At 36.0% G+C, this 16623-nt stretch overlaps 1 protein-coding gene across 5 annotated transcripts; it reads right to left on the bottom strand.

Annotated features, from left to right (window-relative positions):
• Window positions 1–2372: 2372 nt before the first annotated feature.
• Window positions 2373–16622, bottom strand: THAP6 (THAP domain containing 6). 5 transcript variants are annotated; one of them, XM_015079877.3, is made up of 5 exons: window positions 16484–16622; window positions 15510–15612; window positions 14158–14365; window positions 8965–9090; window positions 2373–2722 (listed from the first exon to the last, which is right to left on the bottom strand). In XM_015079877.3, exons 2-5 carry the CDS (start codon window positions 15587–15589, stop codon window positions 2468–2470), a joined length of 669 nt encoding a protein of 222 aa, XP_014935363.1. In that variant the 5' UTR covers window positions 15590–15612; window positions 16484–16622; the 3' UTR covers window positions 2373–2467. The 5 variants fall into 5 exon arrangements, with proteins under 5 accessions (XP_014935363.1, XP_053073224.1, XP_014935382.1 ...); XM_053217249.1 differs by lacking the exon at window positions 16484–16622 and adding an exon at window positions 16241–16428; XM_015079896.3 differs by lacking the exon at window positions 16484–16622 and adding an exon at window positions 16129–16265.
• Window position 16623: the final 1 nt, after the last annotated feature.

A 16623-nucleotide genomic window follows, 5' to 3' on the forward strand; every position in this document is an offset into this window, starting at 1 on the left:
ACATACAGCACATTACTGGAGAAAATATTTTATTTTCCAAATGTATAATGTATTCTACACTCAATTATTTCTGTAATATTTTACCTTTTTATTAAAACTACATATTTTAATACATTTCATCTTTTCTCAAAGGCTGTGGTATAATTGTGATTATCTTTAGCAACCAAAGTCTATTTCCAGAGATTTAAACTTGATATGGAGAAAAATGCCACGTTAAGTCCTTTGTACCTTATTTGGTGCTGAGGTTGAACTGGTGTATTGGTTTGTTCCAGGATCCAGAGGCTACTCCAAGCTTTAAAGCAAAGCAAAACCCTCAGGCTGGTCTCAGCTGCTTGAGAAACCTCTGGATGGGGTCACTGGCTTGCTCTGCACAGGACAGTTTCTCACTGAGCTAGGCTGGAGTATCTGGAAGAGGGGACTGAGGTATTTGCTGCATCCAGGCATTTGTTCTGGGTGGCAGGTGGGGAGAACCCTGTTTCTTATGTCAGATTTCTGTTGGTAATCATTTCTCTGTAAGAATAAAGAGCAAATGGGTAGCTCCGGGTGCTTGATGATACCAAGATTTTGCTCTCAGTTACTTATATCTCTCAGTGATACTAAGACCAATGACAAAGACGACAAGGGCGGAGTTCACGGTGAGCAAAGGTGACCGTGACAACTGTGATTGTGGCACAGATTGGGATTGGACTCTTGGAAAGGTCTCCCAGGCTTGAATTATTCCAAGCAGCCAGTAGAGAGCTTGAATGTAGACATACTGTGTTTGGATCTATCCTACTTTTCTCTATTGTCCACTGACTTTAATTTTTATACTCAGAAATAGTTTCCATCTCTATCATAGTACCTCCATAAAATCTAAGATCGTACCCAAACTTTCCATTAGAATGTCCATTATTCAAAATTAAATAACTAAAATAAATAACGGGTAGCTAATGAGATTTTTTTTTAGGAAGTAAAAAGATATGACCTCAGTGTTTCTTCTTAGCATAATGCTGACCTCTCAAATGTGGGAAGATTCCAATTCAGAGGAAGGTTTGGAAACCTACATAAAAATATAACATACATCAACACATAGAATATTCTTGAATACAAAGGAAATTCAAGTGACCATATCCTTGCTGACAATATAACACAAATAAAATTTCCATGAAAATTTTAGCACAAACTGCGATTCATTTCTAGTTAACACATGGAAACAACTGATACTCAAATTCTAACTACTAGAGCATACACATCTGAATGTGGTTTGAATATGTACATGTGCTTCAAAGTAGAGTTTGGTTTTGAGCTAGTAATTTTTATTCTAATTCACAATTTATGACTCTAAATTTCAGTTGTTTTTAATAAGAAATTAGGAGAAAAGCTAAATTTCTGACACCTGGATCAGAAAATAGCTAAGAGTCATTCTTGTGTATATTCAGTAAGAAGCTATTCTAAAGCTGCTGCTTTACTTAGCTATTTCTTTAAATAAAAGCCTTTGGGCAGTAATCTACTCTCCTAATTACAGTAAAATATTCTAACCCTTTCTCCAATTCCTATTACAACTGGAAGATCACAATTTTTTAATGATTTCACCAACATTTTGTATTTTAGAAATGCCGGCAACATTACTTTCTGTAAAATACAAAGCAACTTTAAAAATATTCAGCTAGTACTAGCATTTAGGTTTTGAAAGGATTCCTTCATAATGAAACAAAATGTTCAGAACAACTGTCAGCAACCAACCATTTAAAAATCAGATTTATGACCCCCCCCTTTTTTTTTTGTTTGCTTTTTAAACCTCTGCTGGTTTATATGAAAGTGCTCCTAGCCAAGAAGACGGAGGAGGAATGATGTACCGTACTGAAAACTGTGACCTCATCAGAGGTCTTCTCAACTTGGCTCTGAACAACTTTAAAAGACAACAGATCTGTACCATATGCTATTCTCAGAGTCAGTACTATGGGATGCCGTGTAATCTTTTGTTATTATTAACAAAAGCACCCTGGATTGGATCCAAGGTGGACATGTGTTATAAATGAATTCTGCTTTATAGTAAAGTACATTTAAAGTATAATTCATTGTACTTACCATAAAGTACATACAAGTAAAGGTACTCCTTTGAGCCAAAAATCTGATGCTGTCGAAGCAGGGTCCAATTCCTACTACCATTGTTGAATGAGACTAATTTGACCTCATTTCCTAAGTCCTGTGGAATCTTTTTAAGCTTTTAACATCTTACAATAGTGAACTGGCACTAGTTTAGGTCTATAAAAACGTAATTGTCACATATCACACAAAAACATGATAACTAGCACAAATTTCTGCAAATCTTTAAAACAAAGTCTTTGAATAACAACTATACGTATAATGCTACAGAAGACCCAAAGAAGCACTCTAAATGATGGCTATTTAATGATGGTAAACAAGAATTATTTTCTAAAAACCTGTACCAATGTTAACTTTAGGTAGAATATAACATGGAATTATTTCATGAAATATAGTCTCTTTCTATGCTCTCCTGACAACACTCCCAACAGAAAGCTTCCAGTCTATTTGCTGTTTCTTGGCTGATGAGACATTCATCTTTTAATTCCCTGATTGTCTTCCTCAATGATTTTTGGAAACGTTTTTCTCGGTCTAAAACATTCCGCAGACTTTTCTTGGTATCCTCTAGCTCGCTGATCACATGATCTAATTTATGCTTAAGTTTCTTTGGACTGTCCATTACACTGTAGCTATGTTCCTAAAAACATAAACACCAAGTTATTAAACTGGAGAGACAAGTAGTTAGATAAAAGTTTTTAGCTAGGCCTCAGCTGTTTCTTACGATGCTTAGGTATCTTTAAATTGGTGATACTTAGAGGTTTAAAGAACACAGGAAGAGGATGGGGGTGGAAGCAGTATTTTGGGTGCCCAGAGACTTCCCCCTTTATCTAAGGCTAGGAATAACATGAGGGGTACAATATCTATTGATGGGAAGCACTGCTTATTGGGGGAAGTATTTGCTATGAACATGACACTTGTAATGACTATCCAGCTTTTGTTCCCTAGGCGTGAAGCTGCTAAGTTTAAGTTTTACCTACCCAAAAATCTTATGTTGTTAAACTTTTAACGATTTTATTTTATTTTGATAAATATTTCATTTTAAAGGTGATGACAAAAAAGGAGCACTGGAGCAGGTCCTCAGGTTGAGTGTTTTTATTTAGCGAGGACCTTGGTTTTGGGTTTTTAGAGACAGAATTTAAGCTCTTTCAATATTTATTATGGTTATGCTTAAGTTTGCTGGGTATACTTTTTTTTCAATTGAAAATAGGGAAAGTAACACTAACAGATCTTAAAAAGGCACTATAAAATAATTTTGAAAAGCTGTTACTCACTATTAAAATTACTAAAGAGAACTTTTGCTTCTAGCCAGTATGACAGAGACTGAATTGATTCCTATCTAAAAAAACCGACATAGGGCCAAAAGACATAAAAAATGTTATGAAGATAACAGAGATTAGGCAGGGAAGGCAGCAACCCTGGAGACATGCAAACTAAGAGGTGAATCCTATGACCGACTGCCCCAGCTTACTGTCTTGGGAGAGTGTGTATGCCTCAGTGCATGGAGGGGAAACCCAGGCAGAGCTTAGCAGATTGAGAAGATTGTGTGAAGCATCCAGGAAGACCAAGAGAGAACTCTGAAGATCCTTAGAGGCTCCCCTTCTAGTATTCAGTGCACACAGGCGCAGGAAACTGCTCAAGGCTGAAGAAAGAATGACCAGAGAAGACCAGGAGTGCCCTGTGCTCAGATGGCATGGCCACTTTTCCCACCCCTTCCAGATCAGAAAATTTCAAGATTCATGGGGCATTGAGGAGAGCATACAAAAGGGTCTTGCTCCAGCAGTGGAGAACAAATAGCCCTAAACTGAACATTCTCCTAGTCCTGCCTAACAAAACCTGAAAGGATCAAACTGTTTCCAAATAATTTTGTGGTATCCCAGAATAAAGCTCAAAAATACAAGACACAAAAATATCTAGCATCCAGCAAAGTAAAATTCACAATGTGTGGCACACAACATCTACCAAGTATACAAAGAAGTAGGACAACATGAACCATAAACCAGTCAATGGAAAATAATCAAGAATTTATACAAAAGATGGAGTTACCAGATAAAAGAATTAAGGTTATTAAAATAATATTCTATATGTTCAAAAAGTTAGGGAGAGAACGAAAGATATAAAAAAGAATCAAACAGAACACCTAGAGGTAAAATTTACAACGTGTTGAGGTGAAAAATACATTGGGGGGCATAGCATATTAGTGAAAGTGAAGATACAGCAATATGAACCATCCAGAACAGACTACAGAGAGAAAAGGGAGTACTGAAAAACAAACCCAGAAAAAAAAAATTAGCAGAGCATCAGTGAGTGGTAGCATGACTCAGATAGCCTAATATACATGTAATCAGAATCCCTGAAGCAATGGAAAGAAAAGTTGAGGTAGAATGAAATATCTGAAGACTCCATGAGTCTTCAAAATTTTTCCAAATTTGATTAAAACTATAAACCCACCGATAAAGCAGCTCAAAAATCCCAAGCATGAGAAATATGAAAACTGAACTATATATATCATAATCGAGTTATTCAAACCACTGGGAAAGAAAAATTCTTAAAAGCCAAAAAAAAAAAAAAAGAGACATGTTAGAGGATACAGAATGTATAGAGGATATAGACGACAGATTTTTCATTAGAAACGAAGCCTGTGAGAATACAGTGGAACAACATCTCTGAAGAACTAAAAACAAATAAAAAAATCTCCAAAACTATCAATCTAGGATTTGATACCCAAAGAAAAAATCTTTCAAACACAAAGACTAAATAATGACTTCTTTCAGAAATATAAAAGCTGAAACAATTCATCCCCAGCAAAGCTGCTTTATAAGAAATGTTAAAATGCTTCAGACAGAATGATGCCAGATGGAAATATGGACTTATGCAAAGGAATGAAAAGCCCTGGCAATGGCCACTACACAGGTAATGTATACAGATTTTTTCTTATTATTTATATCTCTTTAAAAGATAATTGTTAAAAAATAGATAATTTATTGTTAAAAAACAAAGAACAAATGGAACATGTAGGAAACCAAACAGGATCAACACACTAAGTGTAAATGGTCTAAATAACCCAATTAAAAGGCTGAAATGACCAGATAAGATTAAAAAATCAAGACCCAACAGTATAAGCTCCCTAAAAAAAACATGTACTTCAAAAAGTCCCAAATAGGTTTAAAGTGAAAGAGTAGAAAAAGATACAGATCTTCCTCCAGTTATGATGGGTCTCACAAGACCTATTTTATAATAAAGTACTGAATATCTCATGTTATTTATTGAATACTGTATTGGAAGTGAAAAATACAATGGTTGTATGGGCACAGAATGGTTGCAAGTGTGTTGGTTGTTCACCCTTGTGACTGCATGGCTGACTGGGAGCTGCAGCTTGCTGCTACTGTCCAGCATCACAAAAGAGTATAGTACTCCATATCGCTGGCCCAGGAAAAGACGAAAATCAGAAACTTAAAATATGGCTTCTACTGAATGCCTTATTCATTTTGCACTATTGTAAAGCTGAAAAATCATGAGTTGAATCATCATAAGTTGGGGACCATCTGTACACCCATATAACACTAAAGAAAAAGGAAACTAGAGTGGGTATACTGCTATCAGAAAAATAGATTTCAGACTAAAGAACATTACCAGGGAAGGTCATTTCCTAATAATAAAGGGGTTAAATTAACAAGACAAAACAATCATAGATATTAGCACTCAATCACAGTGCTGTAAGATGTAATGAATAAAAACTGAAAACTTCAAGGAGAATTAGACAAATACATAGTTACACCAGAAAATTAAACTCCTCTCTCAATAACAGAACAAGTAGACAGAAATTTAGTAAGGATACAATCTTGAACAACAGTCTTGATATTTCTAAAACATTCTAGGTAACATCAGCAGAATGCACATTCTTTGCAAATGCACACAGAACATTTGCCAAGACAGTCTGTATTAGAGACTATAAATCTCAAGAAATTTAAAAACATCTCAAGCAATTTCAAGCCATACAATGTATATTCTCTGACTACCACAGAATTAAATTAGACACATTAATAGAAAGACATCTGGAAAATTCCCAGTATTTGGAAACTACATGGCACACACACACTTCTAAATAACTCATGGGTCAAAGAACAAATAAAAATGGAATTTGAAAGTTTTCTGAACTAAATGAAAATGAAAACATTTATGGAGTGTTGCTAGAGCAATACCTAGGGAGAAATTAATACCACTAAATGCCTACATTATAAAGCAATGTCTCAAGTCAATGACCTTAGCTTTCATTTTAAGAAACTAGAAAAAGATGAGCAAATTTTACTGGAATAAATAGAAAAAGCAAATAGTAAAGATGAATGGAAATCACTGAAGTAGAAAACAAAAACAAAAAAAGTGAGAAAATCAATGGAAGCTAGTTCTTTAACAAGATCAATAAAATTGACAAATCTCTAGGTAGACTGATCAGCAATAAAAAAGAACAGAAACAAATTGCCAATATCAGAAATGGGAGAGATGATATCACTACAAATTCTACATATATTAAAAAGGACAGTAAGCCAATATTATGAACAATTTTAAGCTGTTCAACTTGACAACTGAGATAAAATGGGACAAATCCCTTGGAAGATACAAGCTACCAAAAAAAACCTTACCTACAAAATCACACACCCTGATAGTTTAACTGGAGTATTCTACCAAATACTTATGGAAGAAATAACATCTAATCTATACAAACTCTTTCAGAAAATCAAAAAAGGAGGCAATATTTTCCAACTTTTTCATTAAGGTCAGCATTATTCTGATTCTAAACCAGACAAAAATACTACAAGGAAAGAAAACTACAGGTCAATATCCCTACTGAACATACAAGAAAAGATTCTAAACAAAATTTTAATAAATCCAATTCAACAATATGTAAGAGGATAACACACCATGAAGAAGTTGAGTTTATTCCGAGGTTGGTTTAATATTCAAACATCAATTGATATAACTAATCATTTTTCCCAAACTAAAAAAGAAAAACCATAGAAAACCTCAATAGACACAGAAAAAGTGTTTGACAAAACTAACATTCATTTCTGATAAAAACTTTCAGCAAACTAGGAACAGAAAGGCACTTCCTCAACCTGATAAAAGCATTTATGAAAAACCTACAGTTAATATCATATTCAGTGGTGAAAGACTGAATGTCTTCTTCCTAAAATCAGGAGCAAAGCATGGAGATCAGCTCTCAGTGTTCTCTATTCAGCAAAGCCCTGGAGGTTCAAAGTAGTCCAATAAATATTGCAAGAAAGAAATGAGGCATCCATATTAGAAAGGAAAAATTAAAACTATCTTTAATGACAGACAACATGATTATGTAGAAAATATAACAGCACTTACAAAAAAGCATAATTAATATATGAGTTTACAAGTTTGCCAAGTACAAAATCAGCATACAAAAATCAACTTCCGTATACTATCAGTAAACCAAACAAAACAACACCATTTGTATAGCATCCAAACACATATAATACTTAGGGATAAATCTGACAAAATGAAAGACCTATACACTGAAAACTACAAAACATTGTTGAGAGAAGTTAAAGACCTGAATAAATGCAGAGATATAATGAGTTCACAGGTTCAAAGACTTAAAACAGTTTCATTAAGATGTCAATTCTTCTCAAATGAATCTGTACATACAACACAACCCAGCTAAAATTCCAGCAGGCATTTTTGTAGAAATTGTTACAAAATGATTCTAGGGGCACCTGGGTGGCTCAGTCAGTTAAGCGGCTGACTGATCTTGATCATGACTGGTCATGATCTTGCAGTTCGTGAGTTCAAGCCCCGTGTCGGGCTCTGTGCTGAAAGCTCAGAGCCTGGAGCCTGCTTCGGATTGTGTCTGCCTCTCTCTCTCTGCCCCTCCCCTGCTTGCACTCTGTCTCTCTCAAAAATAAATAAACATTAAAAAAAAAGAAAAGATTCTAAAAATTCATATGAAAATGCAAAAGATCTAGAATATTCAAAACAACTTTGAAAATTAACAAAGTTGGAAGACAAACACTGCCCTATTTCAAGTATTACTATGAAGCGATAGTAATCAAGAAAGTAAAACAGACCTGGATTCTAGGTGTGGCTCTAATATGAATATGCAATGAGATGAATAAATAATGCAAGCTTGAAAACTCTGTATGTATGACTGTTCTTTAAGAAAACCTAAAGATGTAACTATATTTTTTATTAGATGTTTCCATGTAGAAAATATAGTACTCAAAGGGATTATTGCATTTTCTTGGTAAAAAATAGCTGTATGAAAGCACTCTTTGAACTAAATATGCAACCAAAGGATTAACTACCTGTATATTATTAACCCGTATATAAAAATTATAATGGCCCTGGGAAACACTATTTTTGGGCATTTTATATATTTATATAACATATTTATATATATATATATACACACACACAAATACATATACACATATATACATGTACATATATATAATTATGTATACATAATATACAACATTATATAAGATATATAATTATGTATATATAATATATAACATAATACATATATAATGTATATATAACATATATATATTAATGTCAGGGTACCTGGGTGGCATAGTTGGTTAAGCTTAGGTCATGATCTCATGGTTTGTGGGGCTCAGCCCCAACTCTAGCTCCACACTGACAGCATGGCATCTGCTTGGGATTCTCTCCCTCCCTTTCTCTGCCCCCCCCCCCCCATTGATGCACGTGTATGTGCACACTTGGGTAGGCTCTCTCTCAAAATAACTAAACTTAAAAAAACCCTCAAATGCCTAAACCTCTAGTTTAATCCTAATGGAGAAGACGTATTACCTTAAAAATATCAACATTAGTTCAGTAAGTAATTTTACTTACAAAAGTGAACTGAGATTGGAATTCTTCAGTACATGAGGAAGCACCAACAAGCTGGTGATTGTGGTTTGTGACTGGAAGGGTTTTGAGGGTGAAGTTTTTTCTAGAATGAAGTTTTTCTTTTTTCCCCTGTTAAGAAGAGTTAATAAAAATCATTGTAGATACTTCTGTCCTTTCTTACATTTTTATTCCTTCTCTACTTTGTGTAGTGGAATTAATATTTCTTTTCATGAAATTGCTTTAAAAACTCAGTAAATTTTAAACTTCTCTGAGATTAAAGGAACTTCCTGAAAATAACTCTACAGTTCATCTAGAAACACAAATTTTCCTAAAAAAAAAAAGAGAGTGGTATTGAGAAAGAATACGTTCTACCACTTATTAAAGATATATTACCCAATAACAACAGTTAAAATAGTGTGCTACTCTCCTAAGATGAGACAGAAAAATCTGTAAAATGATCAAGTGTATAAAAGGTGTTAGGATAAAAAATGGCATTCTAAATAAGTGGAAAAAGGCTATAAATCATGTAAAAATGAATTAAGAAAAATAGATACATCCTTTATATATAATAAATCATGATGAAATTTTAGTACTGAAAATTTATGTGCAAATGAAAACCCTTAGGAGCTAGAAAAAATCAGGGAATATTTATATAATCTTAAGGTGGGGAAGGCTAAAGTCAGACAATTTAATAAAAAATATACAACATACTATTTAAAAAAGAAGTCTGAACTTCAAACGAAACAAAAAATACCAAACCAATGTGATAATTAGTACTAAAGACAAATGACAAAAAGTAACTATAACACATGGGGCACCTGGGTGGCTCAGTCGGTTAAGTGTCTGACCAGCTCAGGTCATGATCTTGTGGTTCGTGAGTTCAAGCCCCACATCAGGCTCTGTGCTAATGGTTCAGAGCCCAGAGCCTGCTTTGGATTGTGTCTCCCTCTCTCTGCCCCTCCCCTGCTCACACACACTTTCTCTCTCAAAAACAAATAAACATTAAAAAATAAATAAAATTATAAAAAAAAAAGTAACTGCAACACAGATGGCAGTTAAATGATTCGTATCTTCAATGTACAGGGGTTTTACATGTAGTTTAAAAAAGATGAAAATAGCAGAGGACCCAAATAAGTAACTCACAAAAAATACAAATGTCTAATAAACATATGAAAAAATGTGGAGACTCACCAATATTCAAAAATAAAACAATGAAATGCCACTTTTGCCTATAAATTTTAACAAAGGTTTAAAAACACAACTTACACTGAGGATTAGGGTGGATGGACACTTTCATGCATAGCTACTGGGAAGAAGACTGGTACAAGCTTTCTGGTGGGCCTTTGGGGATCTGATTCAAAAGCAAAGGCTTTAAAAATGTGTATAATCTTTGATCTAACAATTTTATTTCCAGGAATTTGGTTTGAGGAAATAAGGATAAGTACAAAGATTTGGCTAGAATTATGTTCATCACAGTGTAATTTAAAATAGTAAAAGATGATAACCTATATACAATAGTGATTGGGTTACATAAACCACTGTTCATAAATAAGATCCATTGCTACATGGTCACTAAAATGTTCCATAAAACCAGTACCACCAGGTATTGACAAGGATATAGAACCAGAGGAACACTTACATGCAGATGGTGAGACTACAAATTGGCAAAACCACTTTGGAAAAACTACAGCAGTATCAGCTCAAGCTGAACACACACATCCCTAGGACTCAGTAGTTCCACTTTTAAGAGAATTGTACATATACTCTGCAGAAATGTGAACCTAAGTGCACCAAAAGACATGGACAAAAACGTTCATAGTTGCACCATTCGTAATAGCTCCAAAGTGAAAACAACCTAAATGTTTGTTAATAGTAGAATGGTGAAAGTTTATTTAAACAATAGAATACTATATTGCAGAGAAAATGAATGGACTATTATCACATACTACAACATGGATGAATCATACAAACAAAATGCTGAGCTAAACAAGTCAGAGTACATACTGTCTGAGTTCATTTATATAACTGATGGTGACAGAAGTCAGGATAGTAGTTACCTTTGGGGCTGTAGTGACTGCCAAAGAGTATGAAGAGGTTTCTGGGTGCTGATACTATTTTATATCTTGGTATGAAGAGAGTTACATGAGTATATTCACTTTATGACAACTTATTGCTCAGTACACTTACAATGTGTGCGCTTTTCCATATAGATACTATATTTCAGTAAATTTAGTTTAAAAAATTGATGTTCTACACAGGTTTCTCTTAAAAATATGATCCATAGATCTGCAAGACAATTGTGTGGGATGCCTGTTAAAAAATGCAGCCTTCTTAGGGGCTCCTGGATGGCTCAGTTGTTTAAGCGTCCAACTCTTGATTTTGGCTCAGCGTATGATCATGTGGTTAGTGAGTTCGAGCCCCGCACTGGGTACCACACTGACAATGTGGAACCTGCTTGAGATTCTCTTGTCTCTCTCTCCCTCTCTGCCCTTTTCCTGCTTGTGCTTTCTCTGTGTCTCAAAATAAATAAACTTAAAAAAAAAGTGCAGGTTTCTGGACTCCAGCACAAACTCAGTCAGTCAAATTCTCTGGGCCACATGATTCTCCATTTTAAACAAGCTCCCTGGATAATTCTTACGTAGGCTGAAGTTTGAGAGCCATTGTTGTGGAAAAATATTTAGCATCATGGAAAGTAGTACTTAACAGTGGACTCTAGGGGCACCTGGGTGGCTTCAGTCAGTTAAGAGTCTGACTCTTGATTTTGGTTCAGGTCATGATCTCTCATAGTCATGGGATCGAGCCCTACATCGGGCTCTGTGCTGGGCATGGCACCTACTCAAGATTCTCTCTCTCTCCCTCTGTCCCTCCTCCTGCTCATGCACTCTCTCTCTAAAAAACAAAACAAAAACAAAAACAAAAAACAGTGGACTCTGAAGCCAAAATGCCTGGGCTCAAATCCAGCCTCTGCCATTGAACAGCTGTGTGACAACGAGGAAGATATTCTAGCTCTCTGGACCTAGGTTTCCTCAACTAGTAAAATGAGAATAACAATAGTATTTTTTTCACATGGGTGTTATGAGGATTAAATGAGTTTATATGCAAAGTGCCCGGAATAGTGCCTGGCACATAATAAACACTATATAAATGTTGAGATGAAATGAATGGGGAGGGTGGAAGGGAATGAGATGGAAGCAAATTAAGAAAAGGATATACAGGTGATCCGTGAACAATGCAGGGTTAGGGACACCAACCTCCCTGCACAGTTGAAAATCTGTGTATAACTTTTGACTCTCCCAAAACTTAACTGCCAATAGCCTAACGTTTGTTGGTTGGAGGCCTTACCGTTAACACAGTTGATTAACACATATTTTGTACATGTATTATATACCATATTCTTACAATAAACTAGAGAAAATATTATTAAAATCCTAAGGAAGAGAAAATACATTTAAAGTACTGCGCTGTATATTTATTAAAAAATATCTGTATATAAGTAGACCCATGCATTCAAATTGTTTTCAAGGATCAAATGTACAGTGTAATTATAATTTTGTAAGAATATATAAATATAGGTGAATATATATACAAACATACACATACAAATGACTGGAAAGATACACATTGAATTGTTAAAAGTATTATCTCTGGATTATGTGATTATTGATAATTTTTATTTTCTTTTTGCTTGTGTCATCTAATTTCCTATAATGCAAAATTTCTTTTGTTATAGGATATAGTTTTTGAAAGTTAGTAACTTATGGTTTGATTTTATTATGCCCACATTTCTTAAGGTTCTCAACATTAATGCTGGATGAGACCTTGCTATAAGGAAAGAAATCCTTTATAACAAATTGCACAAGATATTATAAATTTATTAACATGGGAGAGAGTGAGGCAGTCTCTACTTGCTCACTCAGGCACTGGAAAATGACCAAGACCATCTCGAAGCAGGTACACTTCCAGATTACATATCTTCCTTGACTTATGATACGGTTATATAAATTGAGAATATTGTAAGTTGAAAAGGCATTTGATACACCCAACCTACTGAACATAATGGTTTAGACTACCCTACCTTAAACATACTCAGAACACTTACATTAGCCGATAGTTAGGCAAAGTCATTTAACGCAAAGCCTATTTTATAACGGAGTGTTGATATCTCGTGTAATTTATTAAATACTGTTCTGAAACTGAAAAACAGACTGGTTGTGTGGGTTCAGAATGATTGTCAGTGTATCAGTTGTTCACCCTCGTGACCATTGTGGCTGCAGCTTACTCCCACTGCCCAGCATCACGGGAATATGGTATTGCATACTCCCATGCGCGCTGTATTACGTATCGCTAGCCTAGGAAAAGATGAAACTTAAAAATTCAAAGTATGGTTTCTATTGAATGTGTACTGCTTTTGCACTGTTGTAAAGTTGAAAAATCAGAAGTCAAAGGCCATCTGTATTTCCCTTGTTTCCAACTGTCAGGAAGGAGATATCTTTCAATGGAGGTTCATGACTATTGTTCTGGGAACTGATAGGTTCTCCCTGAATTTTCTACACTGGAATCAGTTACTCTATGGTGTCTAGAAACACTTTGCCATATTTTAACTCAAGAGAGATACTGAGGGTGAGGCAGTCAACCCGTGGCACTAATATCACTGAGAAAAAACGCAAAATTCAACTAGACTTTACTTATACAATCTTTTTATTTTCTTTTTCTTACCTCTTCTCTCCTTTCATTCTCCCGTTCTCCTCTCTTTTGCTTTTCTTCCTTTTAGTTTTACCTAGGCTTTAAGCTTGAATGTATGTGGCTCTAAAAGTATACTTTGGCCTATTACTTTGGCTCTATACTTTGGCTCTGCTCTTGACTTTTGCTCTAGTGTGAAGAGGACTGGCAACTCGGAACTTCAATTCAACCCTCTTATTTTCCTCCTTTTTTAATAAATCCTGAGTTATGTCAACTCCTAAAATCAGTCCCCTTCACCAAATATTTGTAACATGTCAATATTTCTGAGTGGCTACTGGTAAAATACTCCTACTACATATTATAAAACCTGAAGCAGTCACTTCCAAATTTAGAAACTCAAAAAATGGACTTCAAACGAATAAGCAAACAATCAAAATGTTAGCCTGAATGGTGACGGTTCTTCAGCAGTACCATAAAAAATGAGTAACGATGCTAAGCAGTGTCTCATAAACAAACCTGTAAGTGAGATGAGGGATCAAAGATAGAAGGTATGACTCCAGGTTTCAGTTTAATATTTGGAGCACTTCTGTCAAAATCTGTCTTCTTAAAGTGCCTTGAACACAACACGTCTCCTTTTTTAGGCTCCCAGATGCCTGCAGCATTCACATCAAGTCTTTTCATGGCTAATACCCATTTTCTTTTGACGTTTTCATCTGTGGGGAATCTAGAAAAAAACATACAAACAGTATCCTAATATTAAGCATTGTCAATATATACTTGAACTAAGGTTGTGACTAAATTGGTTCACTGAGAAGTTTGTTACCCCTCTTGGGAAATGGACTATTCAGGAAGCCATCATGAATCAAGCTTTCAGAACTTTCAGTTTTAACAGATTTTTCCATCAGTCATGCTGCAAACATATGGCCCTCATTTCAATTTTTCTCATATCATAAAGAAGAAAAGTTTCAAGGGATACTTCAACCTTACATTAAGATCCACAACTGGGGGATTTTCCTTCATCTATCTATGATAATACCATTTGGGACTTTTCCTATGTGAAGCCATACCCAGAACTTATCCCAGATGAACAGAGTACCTCATACTTTCATTCTTCTGTCAGCATCAGAAAGTTGCTTTGGACAGCATTTAACACACAACAGGTCTATGAATGCTTAGTGAATGAAGGCAGACAACAGCTGCAGAGTTTGGGGTTCTACAGAAAAGAACTATTTTGAGAGATCTGGAAACCAACAACCATATCTTCTGTAATTTTCCAAACTGATTCAAATCTTTTTTTTTTGGACTAAGGTGGGGTATACATACTCATTTTTTATTTCCTCATACCTAGCAAAGTACTTATCAGATCTTTCTCTAGCACATAGCACAGTGCCTGGCACAAAAGCAGCAAAATAAACTTCTAGCAAATGAATAATTATTAAAATTAGATCATCCTGACTTACCTGTAAAAGAACCCTTGGTCTGAACTTGTAATTTACATTTTTTTCTCTACAACGTAAGTTTGATCTATTTCTAAATAGAAAGGTCAATATATTTGGGCAAAGATCCTTCCTTCAGATTGTAAACTCCATATAAACAAAACAATTTCTTTGAAGGTATGTTAAAACACAAAGTAACAATATTAACAAAAATGAGCTTGATATTTTTGTTTACTAGCCTTTGATACCTTGACAGGAATCTTCAACTTTTAAACTAAGTTATAAAAACGTAAATGTATCACTTCAAATTCACTTAAAAAGCTATTTATTTAAAAAAGCTTTGGGAACTAAAGGTCAAAACTGAAAAATTAAGTATAACTGTCTTTGGCTTTTTTAACAGAAGTACTTGGCTTAACTATGGCAAAATCTTACACGTGAAACGTCAGTCCTTTTAACTTGGAATTTGGCAAACAGCGGGAAGCACATCCAATGGCCGAGCAACATTTCACCATGATTTTAGCAACTCATAACAGAACTGAAAGAAAATTAAAACGGTAAGAGTTAGCAATTTCAAAGCTAAGGGGAACATGTTTACTTTTCCCAGCGTGTTCTGGGTGATGTGAAATCATGCTAGAAAGCCAAAGGCAAATATTTTCTTCCAACACTAACAGCTCTAAAAATTTTCCAGGGGCTTGCCTCTTCAGAAGGCCAATCATTTTTTCACTGCGCACCCCGAAGCGTCTGACTCAGTCTTGCAGGCTTGTACATTTCCTTCCGCCTTTTTACAGGCACCATGCCACAAGGCCTTTGCACACGAACTCCTACTCATCTTTTTAGCTCACGTGTTGCTTCCCCAGGGAAACCTTCCTTGGCACCCAGATTAATCCGATCCCCTCCAGCATTAACTCTCATAGAACACACACTTCTTCCTAGCACTTCTCAAAGCTGTAACCTTCATTTATGTCAGTGATTCATTCTGTGATCAATGTCTTTCTCCTTTACCAGTCTGTGAGATCCAAACGGGCATGGTGGGGCGTGTACTTTTTCTCACTTTTTGTCCCCATGCTTAGCTGGTGACTGGCATACAGGAAACGTCAATGCATATTTTGAAGGAATGAAGAACGACTAAAAGCAGCTGCTGCAAAAGCAGAGCGCGCCCGTACCCGCTCTGAGCCCGGAGGCCTGGCGGAGCTCCGCCCCTTTCTCGAGGCACCAGGCCGCCGCAAGGGGAGAGGGAGGGGCCGCCCTGTCACAGGTGCGGATGCGGCCGAAGAGCGTCCCTTTCTCAGGGGCCTCCCGGCGTCTCCGCGCCGCTGCGGTCCACCTCGCCCCGAACCACGCCCAGGGCTTGGGCGGGTAGCGATGGGGACTGGGGGGTGGAAAGAAGAGGCAACCTAAGTTATTACCGTTAGCAGCGAAGTCAGCAACTGACGTCGACAGCAGAGATTGCGTTTCCCTTCACTTCCGCCCCGTCGCCCCGGGAACCGGAAATCCGGCTGCCCCGGGTCACGTGCTGAGCCGCCATATCAGCTCGGGTGGCTGCTGT

The sequence above is a fragment of the Acinonyx jubatus genome, chromosome B1, assembly GCF_027475565.1.
Source record: "Acinonyx jubatus isolate Ajub_Pintada_27869175 chromosome B1, VMU_Ajub_asm_v1.0, whole genome shotgun sequence".
NCBI classification, from domain to species: domain Eukaryota; kingdom Metazoa; phylum Chordata; class Mammalia; order Carnivora; family Felidae; genus Acinonyx; species Acinonyx jubatus.

Coding starts and splice junctions, on each gene's coding strand:
- THAP6 (XM_015079877.3), bottom strand. CDS start 15,589: ATGGTGAAATGTTGCTCGGCCATTGGATGTGCTTCCCGCTGTTTGCCA. Junction 9,091..14,157: donor ATCCCTCATCTCACTTACAG/GTTTGTTTATGA, acceptor TCTTCTTAACAG/GGGAAAAAAGAAAAACTTCA. Junction 2,723..8,964: donor TCCAATCTCAGTTCACTTTT/GTAAGTAAAATT, acceptor TTATGTTTTTAG/GAACATAGCTACAGTGTAAT.